Raw genomic sequence first — 21614 nt, 5'->3', positions numbered from 1 at the left:
CAAGGCATCGGGGTAAAATCAGCAAAGTTTAGGTGTACCTGTGGTAAACTTATCCAACTCTCTGCCATATCCTGACTCCTGCCCATTCTCTACTTTGTTCTCCCTCATTCCCTTCCCCACTGTTCTACTCCTGTTTAAAATGATAAGACAATCTGGGGTTTGTCTACAAAGGCCAAAGTTCAAATGTGGATGCCTAAACTTAGTCTCCAAAAATCTATATTTAGGCTCTTAAATAAATGTCTTGATTTTTTCACCCACCCTAGCATGCTGAGCACTAACTCCCCAGTGGGGACACTGTGCGGGCAAACTAAAACGTACCTAGTTTGCGTCCTTTCAAACAGGACTAAGTTAAAGGCCTACAGTTAGGTTCCTAAATCTGTATTTATTCTGTTAAATAAGCACTGAATTGGATTTAGGCTCCTAAATGTCTCAATCACTTTTGAAACGGAGACAGTCTCCTAAATCAGTTAGGCATTGCAATGCTGAGCACAGCAACACCAAAATACCTTTGAAAATCTGGGTCTAAATGTCTTGCAGTCACCAGGTATCTGTGACAAAGACATTAATTGAATCCAAATCTCCCAAGTCCCAATTCTGCACCTCAACCACAAGATCATCTTTCTTCTGCTAACCACAATAGCATTCTGCAATCATACTATCCACAAGACAAAAGAAATGACATGTGAACAGCACAGAGCAAATAATACTGGCTACGTTAGCAATTGCAAAGTTTTCGATTTTGGGGAAACAACCTGCAACATATGGAATACAGCACCTGTGGGACTCCTACTGCTCTGAAATATTATTAATATTATGAAATTTACTCTCTGTAATTCTGGTCGAAACGGTGACCATCGAGCAGACAATGTTAATGGGAAAAACAAAATACCAATTCAAATTATGAATTTGTTTTACTGATTTAATTTATATATGGCTATCACTGCAGTTATGTTTATAAAAATCCCAATAATTAATGTTACTGGAAGACTGAGGTGTCCTAACCTAAATAAGATTTAACCAAAATTATTTATTTTAAAAAATGTGTTAATTGGAAGTTCAAGTTAATCTAAAATCAACTATAAAAACGTATGTACTTTCTATTAGTGAGCAGAATTATGCATAAACATATGATCAGAATATTAATTTTAAACACATTGATAGAAAATAGCTTTTAGTGCCAGTGTTATTGTTGCTGTATCAACATAAATCTGTTTAAGTGTCTTAGCTGCACAGCTTGTAAAAATGTATAAAATAACAAGTAAAATATTTCCTGCTACTACTGATAGTATAAAAAGAACTGCGTTAACACTTACTGTAACACATGGAAAATCTCCTTCTCAGTGTGAGAACTACTAAACAACAGTCAGATATATGAATGGTTTTCTTGGCCCTTATTTAGCAACTCACCTTTTTTACATGGCTTTGGTGGCACAACAGGACCAGGCTCTATATTATCATAAAAGTTGCTCAGGGCTTTCGGATCAAAGTTACCTGGTAAGAGGGATATAAATATAAACAATACCAAGAAAGGATATTAGAGAGTATATGTACAAATAGTACCTTTTTATATGATGCAAGTTTACAGCTTATTATATCTTCCATATCTTTCTGACTCCTATCATATTATCCCATTGCAGCATTTACTTTGCATACTACTAGACTGAAGAAATTGTAGCAGACTTACCACATCTCTCTGAAATTCTGCCACTCTTCAGAACTAAGTTTATCAATAAAAACTGCAGTATTCCACAGACAGCAGTGATAACTAATAAAGGTTTAAATAAGCCAAATGATGTCTAAGAGAAAAAGGAAATAATGTTTCACCCCATCGATCTTATTTCCTATGAGGATGCCAATTGTTTAAGGAACTATACACCTAAATTGAGATTCCCCTTGACCATATGGAAATGGAATCAAAATAATTGGGCCTAAAAATGGTACTGTTTTGTTAGGGGTGCCATACTAAAGTTCTAACATTAACTTTTTTTTTTAAGATCTCTCCTCTGTAGTGTTTTAATTTTTCCTCTGGTATTTTTAGCTGGTCTCCTAAATTTTCAGTTTACTTGCTCAACATTAGTTACACTGTCTCTTCCTCTGCTTTGTCTCATTTCAAAAGGTGGAGCTCTTAATAAATTGGTAGAGGAATGTAGTGCAAACCTACTGTAGCTGCAGATGCAGGAGAGAAAGGGTTGTAAATAGGAGCTGCTTCCAGATTGTTGATGAAAATCAGTTTGGAGTTAAGTGAAGATTAGCACTCATTTCTGAACAGTTCTCTCTGTTCATACCCTTTTGGGTATGAATCCCATGGTGTTTCTGTTCTTCATTTTCATTTATCCTGTGCAGTTTCACTGGTCTTTCACATTTCCTATATTCTCAGCTGGACCTGGCACACAGGTTTAATTTTGTGGTTAGCAGTGATTGTATATATGCCTAATTGTGAATTTGACACCTGTCAATCCCATTTCAGTGTCGGCGTTCTGATACATAATTTATTTTAAATATGCTCTTTTATAAAATGGGATCACAGTCCCCACAGAGAACGAGTTGTCTGTATACTGTGGGAATCTGTTTTTCAGTTTGCTCTGAATGTTTTGCAAGTTGTGTCCTTTGCTAGAGGACATTCTCATTCCATATTCTTCTGGTCTCTTTTTTTGCATGTTTCTATGGATCAGGTTTGAAACATCTAGAATTTTTTTTTTTTTTTTTAAAAAGGGGGGGGTGAGATAAGATTCTGTTTGCTCTGCATGGACATTCAGGATCTCATGGCATCTTCTGTAAAAATTGCCACTGGATCTCCTAATATCCTTCCCAAAATTTCATCTCTGGCAGATGGGCTGGATGAATTTCAGTGGTGTTGGGTCAAACCTCCTACTATGAGTTGAGCACCTTCAGGTCCCTAAGAAGGAACTCAGCAATCCAGAAACTACTCAGCAACTTGCAGGATCAAGCTCTTAGAACATGACTTAAATATAACTATTTCTTTTAAATGGACTGATGCTAAGTCATTTGGGTATTGTTACCAGTGTTTACATTTGAGAGGTAGTTTATTTGCTCAGAACACAAGTGTTTTGTTCTAGTCATCTGAAAGCTTTCCTCTCTATGTTTATTTCATGTTATGTTCTTTCAACCTTTTTCTGGATCAGAGGTTTTCCCTGCATATCTCCAGTTTTGCTTTGTTTTCATAGGGCAACTTCTATTTGGACAGCAAAGTCTATTTCAGTGTGTTGGATTGCTTCATAGATAACTGCAAATGCAATTTCTTTTTCAGGACAGAGCTTCTAGGGTGAAGGCCCCAGAGATTTACAAAACTGTTTTTGTAATACATTTACCACAAATTTCCTTAGGAGTTTTTGAAAGCATCTTTTAATTAGAATTATTTGTATTTGCTGGATTCTTGGTTTTAAACCATGTTGAGTTGCATCACTTTCAGGGTCCTTGGTGCTAGTTCTTCTAATTCTTATAGACCTCATTTTCCATTCTTTTTCGCTAACGTCAATAGTTTGCCAAGCAAAGGAACATGTTAAGATACATTGTTTAGTTGGTATTACTTTCCTCTTTCTTGTCCTAGCCTAGAAATGAGACAAGATTTAGACCAGACTTTTTAGACTATAATCACTATGGTCTTTTTATCTTGTAAGGCTGGTCCATGTGTCTTCAAAATACAGATATGGCAAGTGTGTTCTCAGTCTGAAAGTGGCAGATGTGACACTGCAAGAGCACACGTAGCAATTTATTTACTACACTTTATTTAGTGTCACAATAAGTCACAGCAAAGAAATATGTTTGCAGCAACAATGAATATATCATGAACTCAAGAACTTGAGTATGGAACCATTATCAAGGTATGCCCATTTTTAGATTCAACTATCTTGACAAAGTTCTTTCAAATTGCTATGTACAAGTAATTACTTAATTTAATTTGGGCCCACTTTTATTGAGAATGTTATTAACAAAAACCACACTATCCAACCAGCTTAAAACTGACAAAGAAAAAAAGACAGGTTGTGTCTTTCATTCTGAAGTAATGACTTGATATCAGTAAAACCCAGCTTTGATAAAAAAGGAAAAGAAAAAGCCAAAGATCTACTCATATTTAAACACATACCACATTAAAACTTATGTGTTACAAAAACAATCAAGTCTATACCTCTAGATTGAAGGAGGTCAACTTCTTTCAGAGTACAGTCAACATTTATCTGGAGCTGTCTATTCAGGCTTCTCAATCTGGTCATTTCCTCAGGCTAGTAAGAAAGGACCCAAAATAGCAATTGTAGGAAAGTCAGCATCAACTCTAATGTAGATATAACAATGTTATTTGTCTCATATGTTAACAGGCCCTATTAATAATGTTACCAGGGGCAGGGTTGCCAATGATGGGTAAGTGCAGCTGAAAAAAATATCCATAGCGAATGTTAACATGATTTCAAGGGAAATGTTTAAAGATATTTTTAAAATGAGTTATTCATTAGGCATTTTGGCGATAAATAAATGTATACACATTAGTTTTAATACTTACCAGGAAGAAAATTGTGCTCGGCTTTTAAAATTATCAAGTTACAAAACCTATGATGGCAGTTACAGTACTCCTATACCCTTAGACCAGATGCATATTGCCTTGAGAATCTTTGAAAGGTCAATGACCAAATTTTGTTGTCAGTTGAACTGGTCTAACTCCGAAAAATCAGTGCAGTTGTTACCCCAGAATTTGACATTCCTGTATGTACCCCAGAATTTGACAGTACTGCAGTCAGCAATTTTGTATGTTCAGCCACTGCCAGCTGAAAACCTAACATCACATAGTTAGGAAAATCTTAGGCCCTAAGAAGCAAGGCCAAATAACTGCATGTTTGCAGTTTTGCTATCAAAATAATAAATATAAAATAAATAATAAATGTATTATTTGGACAGCCTCTTTTTCTTTAAGTGCCTCTAACACTTTTGACATGTACATTTTATTGTTATAACTAAAAATGTTTTTTTAATAAAAAATAAGGTTTGCTAAAATTAGGGGTTGTTATGGTGACCCACTGAAGTCACTATAAACTTGCGTTTTGTTTAAAGTTAGCTATAAATAATTAGGTAAAAAAATTTGCTTTGGAGCAGTCCAAAGAAGTTTTCTTTGGGCAAGAATCTGGCATCTCCGGCAGTCAAACAAAAGAGGGGACCTCCTAAAGCTAATCCTTTAAAACCATTTCATAACTTCAGGTAAATATAAATGCTTTTAAATGCTCTAAACCTACTGCAACAGCATATGTATGTACCTGAACTTAAAATCTAATAAAAATAGTTTTAAATAAAAGCACTCTTGCTTGCATCAATCATTTATCAAACAAATAAGATAAACCCCCGTTAATTTATTCCTAATACTACCTAGAAAAAGATACAGTAAAGTTACCATTGCTTTGGGTTCCAAAAAGCTTGGGCAATAGTTACTTCAGATTTTTATCCTTATAAACTAAAAGCAGCATCTGACCTCTAGTTTATGTTAATATTAGCAGCTGCAAATCAGGAGTTACATTTCCCTCCCACCTCAAGATGAAATGCGTTACACCAAAACTTTTAGCCCAACATTTCTCAACTGTACAATGCTGCATAGACTGGATAGTGGGAAGAGATCAACTGATCCATTCCTGACATTTGCATATATTAATGAAAGTAGGTATCACGATACATATGGACCGGTCTATACCAGAAAAACTACTCATTACTAACAGCAGGGATTAACAATGATTACAGCTAAACTGAGGAGAGTAACTCCCATTTAACATACTTGAGACTACCCGGGTGTGACCAGACAAGTAAAGCCTTAAGTGCCCTCAGAGCTTCCACACCAGAGGGTAAAAGGGGGGAGGTCTAAGAAGTACAGATATATTCCAAGCAGTGACAGTAGCCTGGCATACTGAAGCTCCTTTTCAAAAATCTGTCCTACATACATAACCAAACTGTGCATGCCAAATCTTAGGTATAAAATCTAGACTTCCTCATTAATCTTCTCCTAGGCATTCACAATATATTTGAAAGCAGTCATCATTCTGGGATACAGAAAAGTAAACACATATAGGTTTCACTGTGTGCACAACAAAATTTCTGAAAGTGTAGCCCATATGTGTTTCTTAAAGTACCAAATATCTGTTTATTTCAAAGGAAGAACTGATCTTGCAGACAAACCATAAAGCAAAGAGCAAAAATCACTTGCCAATTCAAAGAGTTTAATCTCCAAAATATCTTATGACACACTGTACTTTGTAAGCTGCTTGCATGAACAATAATTGAACAAGGGAGCTTCAAAAAAACCTGATGTTTACAAATACAAATTTCTTACTGTTGGGATTGAGGTCGTACAGTTTACTCTTCTAAGTCGCCTCTGCATAAGATTGTGCTCCATGCTATTAACTTCAGTTTTCAGCCGCTCAAGTTCCTCTTTCTCAAGCTTCAGTTCTTTTGCTAACCTCTCCATCCTTGCTCGCTGATGTAATAGCAAGGCTAGAGTAGTATAGGGAATAAACAGTCAATATAAAGCACTTAATTAAAAAACAGAACTCTTAATTTATGTGTAATATACATAAGTGACCTTTCCAAAATAATAGGTGAGCAGAAACATGCAGCCACATATCAGTGTAAAGATGCTTCATGCCAACTGAATTATAGTTTAGGACAGTAAATTCTTCCAGAATAAAAATAATGTTTTAGACAGTAATTTGAAGTTCATATTACCATTTTGGTCACTGCTTCTTTTTTTGTATTTGGTCTTTCTCCACTCAAAAATACAAAGGCACCTGTACAAGGAGAGAGCTTCTCAGGATGAAATAGCAACCTAATTATACTACTACTGCACTGTCAAGAATAAATACCAGAGGCAAGAATTAGAGTCTGAAAGACTGCACCAGAACATGACTTCACAGCTGCTGTGTAATAGTGTCATCTGATTTCTCAGAAGGCCTCACGTATTAGTCAAGAGCCAAACCTGTATTGATTTTTGCAGTTCTATTAGAGACTATACAACAAAGTTTTTAAAAATTGCTGTTGCCCTTTGGAACAGTAGAAGGTTTAATATCCAGTATTATAAATTCACCAATGCTCACAGGCAAAACTAACAAGCAAGGAGAATCCCTTATTAAAGGAAGATAGACATAAATTAGTTACATGAATCCTCACGTAAAGACCTTCAGGACCTTTAACTCTATAGTTAAAGTTGAGCCATTCCTTCTAAACCTCTTTCAGTCGTTAATAACTTCCTCAAAAACTTATGCCTTTGGAATGAAATGTGTCATGTTCAGTCTCAAGTTAACAAGACTTTTGCTGTCATGGGTTCCTGAGGTAGCTGGTGAGCATAAAGAAAATCCGACTTGCTAGGAATAAATATTCAATCTTCTCTGACAGAGACTAGACAGGATTTTCCTCAATATTTTACTTTAATGTCAAACAGGAGTAGTTAATACAGGTCACTGGTCAGAGGTTTCGCACTTTCTGATCTACTTGTTTTCACTGATGCTCAAATGAAGAGGAAAGATCCTTCTTGACAAGGACAATTGAGCGGGGAGGGCAAAGGGAAGAGATTTACTGTTGGTATTCAGATGGGTAGACTGTCTAAGTAATGGGTTTGCCAGCAGGTTATTCCTATGTTTCTACTGTGAAATAAACAGAAAAAAGGAATGTACAAGGACACACTACAGAAGCCTGTAAAGTGCTATTACATGCAAAGCACCTGCAGTCTCTCCTCTTCCTGACCTCCATTCAATGCAAACAGAAATTAAAAATGTTAAACAAAACACTGTATGAAAAATAAAATTATATACTAATTGAAAGAAAGGAAAAAACTCCACAGATGGAGCTAAGAGCAGACATGACAGATCCTACAGAGGCAGGAGAAAAAACAGAGAGGAAGAGCCAGGAGCATAAAAATATGGTATTTTTGTTGGCTGCCACTTTTCTACCTGAAGCAGAAATGCTAAACTTGGATTTTGCATGGACCCTCGCATGTCAGAAGCCAGTAGCAATACAGGGATTGAAAACAGGATATCTTATTAAATAACATTAAAGCAACAAAACCAGCAACAACCTTTCATAAAAACAATGTGTCTCAGTCAAGAGAAGAGTTTGAAAGATCATAATTACAGTATTAATTTTAAAAAATTCACAACAGTAATGATACATGGCTCACCAATTCCTGGCTTTATATGCTCATTCATCATCCAGTTTATACCTGACATATACAATGCCCTCTCATATGTGCTGCATCTTATTAGGTTATATCATCATGCAATATAATATATCACACTAAAGAAAAAAATCAGTAGTGATTTATATATTTCTGGACTTTTTCACCACGGTAGAGACTTATAGAAAAGTCATACAAATTAATTTGTTCTCTAAATTAGCAAAATCAGAAGATTTTAAGTATATTCCTCTTTAAATCTCAGTTGTGCTACATAAGTGTGTAATGTAAGTTTGCAGAGACTAAATATTATTGCTGTTGATATTTATATTGCAGTAGCACATAAAGCCACTATTGAAGCCCCAATATATAGGAAGATACAGTTCTCTGCCCCAACGACCATACAAACCTAAGAAACTCAACTGTCCAATTGAAGGAAACTAACTACCAAAGAAAAAAGAAAATAGTATCTAGGGGAAAAAAACAGGGTGCAAAAAAATTGAGCAGCAAATAAAACCTTACTTAGCAAGTAATTCTGCAATCCAGAACCCATTTTTTGTCTTACTCACATGAAATCAGTTATATTTTTCCTACACAATTGAGTTAATCTGTGGAACAGTGGTTACTCTGCCAGTTATTCAAGGTTGTTTGGAACTGCTAAAGGGCACGCCATGAGGGAGTGTATGGCCCCGGCAGGTAGGGCCAGTATGGCAACGCTGCCTAGAGTAAATACTAACTGGCTCCACCTCACTCCTACTGTTCTCTACCATTCACAAAGTTTATTCCTGCCTGCTTTCAGTCCAGGAATCAGCAGGGGATGCTGTGTGCACAGAAACAATCTGGTACAGAGCAATTTCATGTTAAGAGGTTAAAGATAGCTCTGAGGCGACAGGGGAAATGAGGGCCCAAATACCGCAGGGTAGAGTTTGAAAGGTGAAATAATGTGAAATAGGAATAAAATGAAGTGAAAAGAAAGGATAGGAGGAGGATAGAGGAAAGGCAGATAATCTCATCTCATTAGAAATCTAAGTATAAAGTAGACACTTTGAATAATTGCTGCTAATTAGCATTATGACAATTATAGCTGACTGGCTTGAATGTTTGCAGACTAAACTTTCTCTGTGCAAGTGAGTTCAAGTATAACAACCAGGTTTCAAAAGCTGCAACTCTGAAGAAAGCACTTTTCTGCTCAAATGTTTGGGTAAAGTTTTCACCCAATTCTCTTTTACTTAAGTTGTAATTACTTGGTATTTGATATTAGGGCTCTCTCAAAGTATTTGCTGCCCCTATCCATATAAAAACAAACCACCAAACAACCGTCTTCTTTGCAGCCAAATCCTGCCTAAAAACCATTTCTGCCATGTCAGTTATGATAAATTAACGTTTTTTAAAAGCTTAAAATAACTGAATTATTCTACATTTAATCAAGGTTGCACAGTAAGGCGAATCCACATCTTAATATTTTATCCCCTGACCGCTCTCTTTCCTTATTTTTGTTTATTACCCTGGCTGGCTTATTTGGTTTTGTCTTGGTACAATGTTTTTGCTTTTGTGTAGCAACTAAAATAATTTTGTTTATTAAACAAATAAATATATCTGTTATAATTTATTCAAATGTATTTTATTCAAAGGACAAGAAGTAAAGGGCTTAATCTGCAGCAAGGGAGATTTAGGTTAGATACTAAGAAAAACTTCTAACTATAAGGGAGGCTGTGGCTTCCAGGGAGGCTGTGGAATCCCCATCAGTGGAGGTTTTTAAGAATAGGTAGACAAACACCTGTCAGGGATAATCTACGTTTCTTGGTCCTGCCTCAGTGCAGGGTGCTGGACTTGATGGCCTCTTGAGGTCCCTTCCAGCTCCACATTTCTATGAGTCTATGAAAATTATCTAATCTGTATTTAAATATTTAAACAACTTGGTAAATGAACTATACAGAAAAGCATTTGCCTTTGTTAGTTTTAAAATACAGAACTTTTCAGTTTCTTCAAATGTCATCTTGTTCTCTTATGGGACAAGTTGATTTGTATGGCCATTTATAATAAATTAGAATTTGACAACAATCTCTCATCAATTCATATTTTCCATGTTACATTTTAAAAACTAGTACATCAAAATGTCTCCGATCACACAGGCCAAAAGTTCCTCTGAATAGGTTCAATTTAATTTAATTTTTTAAAATAACAGTTGACAGTTCAAGAAATTTACCCTGAGTATAAGCGTAGTCATCTGATCCAGAACTGGAACTCCTCTGGTATTTATGGATTCCTTTTTCTCCTCCAGATCCTGGTATTACTGAAATGGGCTGAATAGGTTCTGGTGCTGCAGAACGCTCCTCTTGGTCCACTAAATTTAAAAGATTCTCAGTCTGCGCTCGACCTACTGTGATTTTAAATACTGTTGAGTTTGGCTGAGATACCATTACCCGGGGAGACTGTGTTAGTGGACCTGTAGGTCCAGTTGGTTGTGTGTAGGTAATATATAATGGATTAACATTAAATGGTGGTTTTGGTTGACCTGACATACCTCTTGAAGGAGAGCCTGAAGACGGAGTAGTGGCTGCATACAGCGCGTGCTGGTTTCGTTGAGATGGCTGATTATTTATTGGTGAAGGACTTCTATTCATTGCAGTCCCAGGTCTTTGTGGTGGCTCAACTGTAATTTCTATCTTGTTCATAGAACCTTTGGATAAGCTAGGTCCATAAGGGAGATAAGATACTGAGTGACCACCCTGTTTTTGATAACTTTGGGGCGCTTGTTGATATGGATGGGGTGGAAGAGTTGAAGGACTAGGAGGCATAAACACATGTGAACTCTGATGACCTAATTGGGTAGGCTGTACCTGATGCTGAGGAGAGCCAAAAGGAGAAGGACACTGAGATGCAGGTGGTGATTGATAAGCTGGCTGAGGAATCTGGGGCTGTTTAGGAGAATACTGTGAAGGTTGGTAGTTCTGTTGATGTGGATAAACAGGTAGCGGGCGTGGAGTATAATGTGGAACTGGGCCTTGTGGAGAAGAGTGCCACTGTGCATTCTGAGGAGTCTGTCGTCCTGAAGAACTTTGAGACGTCTGCCTAATATATATAGAACCAGGAGTCCCATAAAGATTGCTTGGAATCTGTGGAAGAATTTGTAGAGCTCTGGGTACTGTTTGTCCAGAGGGGAGGTTTTGCGATAATGTAACAGTAATGGGATTTGTATTGTACCGAGGTATGTGCATATATGTAGGAGGATGAGGGCCTTGCATAGCAGATGTGTTCATTCCTGGTGGCATGGAAGATGGCTGTTGAGCTGGTTGCGGTGGAGGAGTAGCTGCATTTCTATTCTGGTCATTCATGAAAAATGGATTGTAATTAGAAGAAGCTGCCACAACAGCTGGAGCAGAGTGTGGTTCTTGAACTAAGCATATCAGCTGTTTACCTGCTGTGCATTGTGGCTCAATATGTCCATCGCTTGAGCTATGTACCAGTGTACGACCACCGTTAAGTTGAGCTCCTTCCCCTGCATGGTAGCTGGTATGGGGATGAATACCCAGGTTAATGTGCAAAAGGCGATTCCTGTTCATTCTGCTGTCATCAGGGCTATGGTACTCCCTATATAAGTATTTGTTGCTCTCCTGCGCAAGGACTCGACAACATGCTTCAAGGTTGTTGTTGTTCTAGAAGAAAGAATTGACACCAATTATCTTCAAATTACATTAGTAACACCAATCAGTATATTCAACTGAAGCTCCAATTAAGCCTAGCTTGAACGCATTTTAGGGATAACACTTCACAGTGGCCGGCATACCTATGACTCCTGAAATAAATTAAAGATAATCCCTGTTAGACCGTGCTATATAAGAAGTATGTGGCTCATGTTACTTACAGTGAAATCTTATGATAACATTAGCTACTGAGTGACCCACATAAAATGTAGCAAGTCCAAGTTAGGGGAAATAGAATTTGGTAATGGTTATAGATTTGGCATTCATTCCTGACCAGTTTCTGTTTCTTTAGAAAAGGATGTATGTATATTTAACACTATTTCAAATGAGAAAATACTACACATTAGAACTATTTCACAGTTTGAAACTCTGAAGTGTTCAAAACAACATTTCAAAGTGGTTTAGCATATTCCAGCCATCCAATCTCCATGGTTACTGAATTTGTAATCCAAATACTCATCTTGTTTAACTTTGGTTTGCTCTTCCCATTAGCTGCAATTTAAAATAAACCCCAGCGTTAAAAATTTTATTGTAAAAGTGTGTTCATAGTTCAAATGTATTCTGTCTAACCTTCCTTGCAACAGGCCTCCCCTGATTTGTGTCCTTTATCCCTTAGCCTAATCCACTTCAATTTACTCTTTTGATCACCTTCCTCTTTCTAGAAAATAGTTTCAACGTAGCAAACAGCCACAAATACTCACCAGGACTGATATGTTTAATACAATATACAGAGACTTGGAAGTATTTTCTAAACAGAGTTTAAAAACTACTTACGAATAGTCTGAAAATAGTGCATATTAATATTTTACTATCAGTAATGCAGATTGAAATCTGTCCTTTGTGAAGAGTGTTGTTTAAAAGATAAACTACCAATATTCTCTATCAAATTTAAAAAATGAAATCTGAAACATTTTGCCCAAATTATTAACTCTTACTGGTTTGGCTATCAAGTAAACTAGAAAAAAAAAGCCTTTAAATACAATTAAGGATGCTAAAACAGTATACTTACCTATGACAGTTTAGAAAACCCAAGCTCTTAAAAGCAAGGAAAAGTTAAAAATACAATAAATCCTACATTGGCCAACTGATAAATATATAATTTAGAATCTTTAAAATGTTTAGAAATTAATAGCCATTTTCCAGGACTCCTTATATTCTGACATTGCATCTTCAACTATTACATTTTCTTTAAAATAAATAAAAAAGCATGCTGAAAAAGCTTGTGCGCCCTCAGAGGAATGAAGACTCCAAACCCCTTCAAATTTCAGGAGGGGTATAGTTTGGACTGCACATCTTGGGCCTGAATCTATGCAAAGTTTTGGTTCGGAGTCAAAAACAAAAGGGGCTTTTTTCCCCACTTTAGTTATGGCCAAAGTGTTATGACAACAGATGTTCTAATGATATCTTGGCCCAAGATAATAGGAAACACATTAGAAAGTCACTCAAGATTGTAATGGACAGTGGAAATGTTGTGATTGCTACTATTTTTCACAGAAATCTTACATTTTTCCCCGCATTTTTAGAACAAAATCCAAACAAAAGCTGTGATTCAGCCTCAAATCCAAACCCTAATCTAATCTGTACCTTTAGTCACATTTGACTATTTCTGACCATATACATTTTACAAAATTGATCCCAAGATGGGTATTTCTACAGCATACCACAGATCTCAATAGGTCAAAAATAAAAGAGTTATCAGGCACAAGTAAATGTAGAGATTCATCAAGTTCTCCTCTGCCACCGATGCTACTTTTTTGAATGACTCCAGCACTAAAACATCAATGCTAATTAGTAAGGTGTTTCACTTGTTTGATTAAGAGCCATCACTGTAATCTCTTTATGATACTTACTGTCTTACGATAGAATATATATATATATATATATATTCTATCAATAGACTTATGAGTTACAATTAGCTCTCCTACTTAGGTGATCTGTGAATGGTCTAGGCAAAGTCATCTTTATTCTAGCACTATATTTCGGATGACCTCAATAATCCGAATAAGAAGGATGTACAGCATATTCTCAGCTAAAGATCTACTTCTCTCTCATCTTTGGCCCTGTGAAGTCCAGCCCAGTTCACATCTTTGGCTCTGACACATCGCATCATGCACCATTCTTCTAACACCAATTTCCACGTCTGTATTTTGCTGGATAACAGAGCTGTCCTAAGTGGCAGGTAGTACAGAATTAAAGCAGGGTCCCCGTGTTCCAGCCCCATAATTAGAGAGGGCACCAATGCAACCGAGAGCAGTATCAGACACCAGAGAGCACAGGCAATTGCTGCCAGCCACCCACCTACTACCTAAGCAGAACGCAGTGAAGAGTCCATGACGCCCTCAGGTCACATAACATAACAGACACGAGGGGGAAAGATAGCAGCTAGGAGATGTCCCATGGAACACACTATCATCTGTCTTGAAAGACCCCAAATTTTTGGTGTATCTGAGACTTATATAGTTTTAAATATTTGGAATATGTGGTGTGATGACAGGTCAGCCAATGACTATTGGTTCGTTTGCCTTTTTAATTCACATATTGCATAGCCTTGTGCCTGGTCTACATTACGGACTTATGCTAGCACAACTACGTTGGTCAGGGGTGTGAAGAGGTGTGATCCCTGACTGATACAGCTGTGTAGGCAGAAGTCCCAGGTGTAGGCATAGTTACATCAGCTGTGTTTTTACTGGCATAGCTTATTTCAATCATACAGAGTGGTTTTGCATATTGGTACAAAGAGCAGCTTTGCTAGTATACCTGCAACTATACCTACAATGCTTTGCATACAGATATTCCCGTACTGGTAAAATGCTCTTAGTGTGGACATGGAAACCTTTTATATACTTCAAAGACTATAAAATAAAATGTTGGAACATGGTATGTTAAAAAGAACCCTTTATTCAGATGTCCAGAAAGTGTCTGGATACTGTACTTCAGAGACACAGGGGTCCTTTAGCTTTGACAAGTTACAGACATCGGATAGTTCAACATGGTTCATCCAAGTAATCTACTTACCAGTACAGAAGAAAGGACTACGTCAGAGTAAACAGAAAATTCTGTATTACAAGAATATCCTGCACTTCTTATCTGAAAGCAGTTCAGAGCTATGATGGGTGGAGATGTATTAAATCATAATGTTATTATCCTAATAGGTTCCTTGAAAGTTTATCTTTCCTAAGAATTGAAAGAGCTATGGAACTCATTACAGAATTATAAAACACATTTTAGGTTAGTCTACAGACTGATACAGTGATTGTTATTACTTCTAAATTGTCTGATTATTTCTTATTCCTTTCATATACATTCATGTGTAACTGAGGCTGTGACTAATGCTCTGCCAGCCTAACCCTACAGGCCAGTAATTTCCCACAGCTTTGCTTAACTAAAGACGTAGAGGTCTATTATTTTATTATATAAATAAAGGGCACTGCCTTTACAGATAGATATTAATACACTGTTTAAACAACATTAGCACTGTGATTAAAAAAATCCAGAAAGTTCAAATCACAGCTGACACTCTGTCCTTTAATCACTTGGTGGTGCCTTTTGTCACATAGTTGATAGGCATTTTAAGATTAGTTATATTAGGACTTAGAATTTCATGGCTTTCAGCGCTTTATCTGTAGCAAATGTGGTGAAGTCTTCCATAAATATTGATCTCAGGGATGATACGGTATTGTGATAACACTGAAGACTGCACCAAATAAATGTCTAACGCCGTACACATAGTGTATATACAACTCTAGCATAGGTAAAGTGCTCAGATATTCCCAGACGCAACATTCTTCAGGCCAGGAATTCTCTTTGCTGTATTTCTTTACAGCACCTTGCACAACAGGATTGTGACCTTGACTCCAATCCAGGATATAGAATGAACCCTCTTGGGTTCTACTGCAATATAAATAGTGGTGATGCCAACACAATAAACACATTAAAAACACGGAAGTGGTTCGTTGTCTAAACTAACTAAGAATGTTCGGAGGGGTGCAGCGGGGCCCGAGCCAGCCCTCACGGGGGGAGGGAGTGCCACCCACTCCTGTTCCGGCCCCAGCTCTGCTTCGACCCTGCCCCCAGCCTCGGCTCGGTTGCAACAGGTAAGGGTAGCAAGTCCGTCTCATCCAAGTGGGAACAGTCAATATGAGGTGTGCTCCTTTTTGTTATTTTTAATAGGATTTTTGACAGTAGAGCCAATGGGAAAAGGCATACAGGAGGTCCTTGTCCCATGGAAGGACAGCATCGCCCAGGGAGTGCTTCCCCATCCCTGCTCTATGTATTGTGGACATTTCTTGTTCAGGCAAGTGGTGAACAGGTCTGTGGCCAGTGTCCCCCCCCTGCTTGAAGAGGTCATGAAGTACTGCTGGGTACCATTCGTGGACATGTGGAAGTTGCGACTGAGATGGTCTGCTATTGAGTTTTGTGTTCCCAGAAGGTAGGCACTAATAGTGTGACATTGTGGGAAACGCACCAGTTCCATAGCTTTAGTGCTTCTGCACTGTTTCGTTGTAGTAAACTTTCGTGAGCAGGGTCCTTGAAGGGTGTTGGGGCAGGGGAGGTAAAGTTGAATGGAGTACCCATTGTGAATGATTCCCATTCATCTGATGTTATACGTTCCCAGGTGCTGCAGAACATAGCAAGGTGGTAGTCAAATGGGCGGGGTAGGTTGGTCAGCTGCAGCAGCTAAGGGGAGTGGTCTGTTGACACCTCGACCAACACGTCAAAACTGATGTTTTGAGGTGGCTGGTTGTGCTGTGGAAGGCTGGGGCCTGATGGTTTGCACCTGAAGAATCTAAATTTCTTTCTCTGAGGTTTGTAGAAGCTTTGAGTTGGGTATTGGGAGGTATGGAATTTATGTGGAGGGTGCAGACTAAATTTTCTCTTTTGTCCATGCATATAGATCCCCTAAATGACCGGAGAGTAGCGTTGGAATCTTTAAGGGTGTGGAGCAACGCGTCCAACTTTTCAGCAAACAACTTGGTGCCTTCAAAGGGAAGGTCTTCAATGGCCATCTGCACCTCTTTAGGTAATCCAAGAGGCGTAACCACAATTCATGTCACACAACCACTACAGTGAAGATGGACTGGGCCACTGTATCAGCTATATTGAGGGCTGACCAGAGCGTTGTTTTGGCTAATAGTTGCCCTTCCTGGATGATGGTTCAGAACTGGTCACACTCTGCTCTAGGATCTGGTCAATAAAGGTGCTGAGCTTCGAATAATTAACAGATATATTTTGCCATTAATGCTTGATAATTTGCATTTGAAATTGCAATGTGGCAGAGGAGTAGGCCTTTCTCCTGAAGAGGTAAAGGCTTTTCCAATCCCTATCATAGGGGATAGATCTCATTTGGTGCTGGCAACCCCGGGAGTTTACTGCATCCACAACGATGGAGTTGGGGGGAGGGTAGGAAAAAAGGGATTCAGTCTCCTGAGCTAGGACAATGATTTTTATCAGCCCATTTACACGTAGGCATTACTGATGCTGCAGTTTGCCATATAGTTTTTGTGGGGTCCAGGAGAGCCTCATTGATGGGGAGGACTATTCTGGAGGACGAGGAAGAGTAGGATGTCAAGAAGTTTGTGGTGAGTATCTTTTACCTCCCCCAGGTGAATCTGCAGTGTGTCTGCTACACTTTTGCCCAGTCCTGGAAAAGCTGGAAATCATTGGCTAAGCATAGTGGCAGGGGCATGATTGCCTCATCTGGAGAGGAGGAAGAGATGTTGGTTCTCCATGCAACCTCCTCTTTGAATCTGCCCTCTTCTTCCTCCGCAATCTCCTCTAGAGGTTCAGTGGCTGAAGGAGAACATCTCAGGGGCTCACAGATGTAGCTGGAAGCCCAAGAAGCGTATGATTGATATGATGCCCATGGATCCCAGTAGGGCTACTGGAGCAGTGGGATAGAGCCCAGTGGTGCCCATGATTGGCTATACCATGGTGTGGTGGAGCAGGCTGATGGTATGCCTGAGGAGCCCCTTGATAACAGGCTTCATAGAGAGTATGGAAGGAATAGTGATTAGAAAGTAGAGGTGCCTGGCAAGGTACCAGAGAAGACTTGATATCGAAGCTCCAGTGCCAAGAAGGGGAGACTCTGGTATATTCGATACACTGAGCTCTCTTGAGTGCCGGAACTCCTGCAGTCGGGGATCTCACCAGTTCCAATAAGCTTTCTTTTACAGACTTGTCTCCTGCTAGTCTGGGTCCAGCAATCACTCACACCCCCTGTAGTTACTGTCCTTTGTTCCAGTTTCTTTCAGGTATCCTTGAGGTGGAGAGGCTCTCTCTTTAGCCAGATGAAGACAAAATGGAGGGTTTTCCCAGGGGTTTAAATAGACTCTCTCTTGTGGGTGAAGACCCCCTCCTCTCTCTTATGCAAAGTCCAGCTCCAAGATGGAGTTTTGGAGTCACATGGGCAAGCCACATGTCCATGCATGACTCAGTTTTTACCAACCAAGCGACATTCCTGTGAAAGCTCAGATGTGGATTGGCATCTTCAAGTTCATTGTTAGCTTAAGTGTTTTTTTATTGGGCACTTAATTTGCACTTTTCTCAAGAAGTTGACCAAATGCTCTACTAGGCTAGTTAAAATCAAGCAAGTATGCAGCCAATATTCCTAACTGCAAGTACAAAAATGATACATGCATACAAAGAGGATTAATAGATTCAGTAGATCATAACTTTACAGAGATATGTTACATGGCCTATGTAGCATAAAACATTCTAGTTATGTCAGATATACATTCATAAGCATATTCCATAAAGCCTTATGGGGGGCATCGTCACACCTGTTATCCTTTAAAAACTTCAAAAAACCCAGAAGACAACTGTGAAATTGAATTGATTTCTAACTCTTCTATTACAAGGGGGTTCTTTTTATGCTACAAGGATAAATGGTAACTGTTACTATGCTATTGTATTCTGCTGCAGCGTACCTGGAGCATGCACTGAGACACCACCCCTTCTGGAATCTCAGGGAAACGTTGCCGGAGGTCATGGAGTAACTGCACATCAAGTTGCTGACTGCCCTGCGCCATGCCAGACTGATGTTGTTCTGGGATTCTCAAGAATGGAAGTCAATAAGTCTTCCAGTGGATATGATCTTCTGATGCTTCAGGCATTTTCTATTAAGAAAAACAGACAACGATGATCATATTTATTAAATATATCCTAATTCATCCAAAGTAAAAGTGAAGCTAACTTCCTTCTCCCTCGACCAAATGAAGTTTGTGTATAGATGACCTGAACTGTTTTCTAGATTCACAGATTGAAAGGGGCGTGGAATAAACACACGAGTTGAGTCATGAATTTCTAATCCCAGATATGCATTAGACTCCCTCTCTGACTTCAGTCTGCCTCAGTTCCCCAGTTGATAAAAAAATGGGGTTAATATTTATTTCTCAAAGACATTTTGAATAGTTAAAAGTTTGTGGTGTTTGAGGATATGACATACTATACAAGGGTTCATTCATTATTTTAGTAATAGAGCTATGTTCTGACAGAGTAAAAGTCTAGGTGGTGCAATTACCAGTAGTATTTTAAATTATGTATTTTAGCTAATAATTAGATCTCCCCAACTCCCACAGTGCACGAACACCACCACCTTTAAATATATACCACTAACTAAAATTAGACAGCAGCTGTGGACATCAGATAACAGATTTTGCAGCTCAGGTCTACAACTTTCTAACACAGTATCTGTTTAGACACTTCAGTAGTTCAGGCATAATATGTACCCTACCTTAAAACTGCTCAAAATACAGAGCAACGTTCTCTGGATTTAATCTCGTTCCTTCTCATATCATCCACTAATTAGAAAATTAGAAAAAAAAATACAGCCACTATTGTTGTGACATATACAGGAAAATAATTCTTGCTGACTCAAGCAATTAGCCATCATCCAATCTTGCACACCAGGAAACAAAGCCATGTCTGCTTCTATTCCATTATATTAAAATAAAAAATATATTTTCAAAATAGAAATAGGTACAGTCAGTAGGAAAAGAATATTTTCAAGCCTTCAAGACGTGAGCATCCATTCAAGATACCATCGGGGAAAGAAGAGTGATCAAGTGATTTTAGGATTACAGTAAGTATTTATCGTGGGTATTCATAAAACATTTATCACCTTCATATTTAAATACAGAGAGAAGAGAGTGTCTACTTTTGTGTCAGGATTCTTTTACCTAGTAGTATTATAACAAGTAGCATTTGAGCCAGAATAAGAGTGTACATAGGACACACATACATCTTGAGTAAACATGGTTTGCCCATTAAGACTCATCAACACAATACTAGCCTGAAGTAGCTGAAGTCAAAATACCAAGCCAAGGATGCCTTCTACAATTCTGGCCAGAAAGTAACCCTAGCAATATTAAGTACTTACTATAGCTAAACTTCAGCATACTTTACAAACATTAACTAATCCTCAAAGCCTTCTTGTGAGGAAGTTATTATTATCCTCATCTGACAGGCGTGGAAAGGAAACAGGGGTATTCTATAGCCTGGGTTGCTGACTTAATTCTTTGCTCCAAGTAAGATTATGCACTTAGCAGCACAACAAAATTCTTCTGTATGTGTCCAGATTTCATTATGAAACTATCATACTTTAGGGTGGATAGTATCTTGCATGTGCTGTACAAGCCAGATTTGTAGACAATTTTGTCCACACTTTTAGCCTTGACACTGTTAGCATGGCATTAAGAATGTTAAAACCCATCTAGATGGGAATCTTAATTGAAAGTAAATTGCACGAGCATTTGCTACCCACCTCAAAGGATTCTCAAGACTGAATTAAGCTTCTTCCCAGGCCCCTCAAAATTTCAATACTTCAGTATAGCCACTTAAGCAAGAGACTATAAATTGAATCTTACACTTTATATTGCACATCATATTTTGGCAGCTATAAAGTATGTATTTATAAAATAATTACTTCAGTTGTAGCAATATTCACTCCAACTGTTTGATTCTCACTGTTTTGGTATATCTGATTTTGAAGCATGAACTTTTCAACAGAAAACGAGTACTTCAAAACACATTCTGCGAAACACTGCCACACAAATGCCAGTATCATTCCACAGTGAAAAGCTTAGTTGAACTGTACAGAAATAAACAGACTAAATAGTCTATTTTATTACTTATATTTGTACTGCATAAAAAAATATTTAAATGCATTTCAGCAACGTTATACTGCTGAGATAATAGATTCTTCCCAAGCATTCTGAACTAGACAACAACTAGTTTCTTGTACTATGCAATGGTCTTCCTGGTTGCATATATGGCTGTAACATTTGGTATGATTTAATTAACATGTCTGATCAAAGGTGTGGAGAAAGTGTGTAAGGAAGTATTATCTATCCCTTCACATAACACAAGAACCAGGGGTCACCCAATGAAATTAATAGGCAGCAGGTTTAAAGCAAACATAAGGAAGTATTTTTTCACGCATGTGGAACTCATTACCAGCTGATGTTGAGAAGCCCAAAAACGCAGCTGGGTTCAAAAAATAAAAACAAAAAAAAAATCTCACAGAGGTTCATGCTCTGGGTGTCCCTAAATCTCTGACTGCCAGAAGCTGGGACTGGATGACAAGGAGATGGATCATTTAATAAATTAGCCTGTTCTGTTCATTCCCTCTGAGGCATCTGGTGACAGCCACTGTTGGAAGACTGAATACTGGGCTAGATGGACCACTGGTCTGACCCAGTATGGCCGTTCTTATATTCATATGACTATTTTATGTGGAAACTGCCACTTTTGGCAAC

General features: G+C 38.1%; 1 protein-coding gene across 3 annotated transcripts in view; it reads right to left on the bottom strand.

Annotated features, from left to right (window-relative positions):
- TAB3 (TGF-beta activated kinase 1 (MAP3K7) binding protein 3) overlaps positions 1–21614 on the bottom strand; it is a 72722-nt gene that overhangs the window by 6241 nt on the left and 44867 nt on the right. The window contains exons 2-7 of one of the 3 annotated variants that reach the window (XM_054005923.1): positions 18786–18974; positions 10680–11811; positions 10362–10499; positions 6323–6483; positions 4148–4241; positions 1408–1491 (exon numbers count right to left, since the gene is read on the bottom strand). In XM_054005923.1, the coding sequence (XP_053861898.1) occupies positions 1408–1491; positions 4148–4241; positions 6323–6483; positions 10362–10499; positions 10680–11811; positions 18786–18887 (1711 nt within the window). In that variant the 5' untranslated portion in view covers positions 18888–18974. Of the gene's footprint in view, positions 1–1407; positions 1492–4147; positions 4242–6322; positions 6484–10361; positions 11812–18785; positions 18975–21614 lie in introns of all 3 variants that reach the window. The other 2 variants (XM_054005922.1, XM_054005924.1) reach the window with 2 other exon arrangements.

Source organism: Malaclemys terrapin, chromosome 1, assembly GCF_027887155.1.
Source record: "Malaclemys terrapin pileata isolate rMalTer1 chromosome 1, rMalTer1.hap1, whole genome shotgun sequence".
NCBI classification, from domain to species: domain Eukaryota; kingdom Metazoa; phylum Chordata; order Testudines; family Emydidae; genus Malaclemys; species Malaclemys terrapin.
Note: the sequence above shows the minus strand (reverse complement) of the source record. Positions and strands in the feature narration are given on the sequence as shown.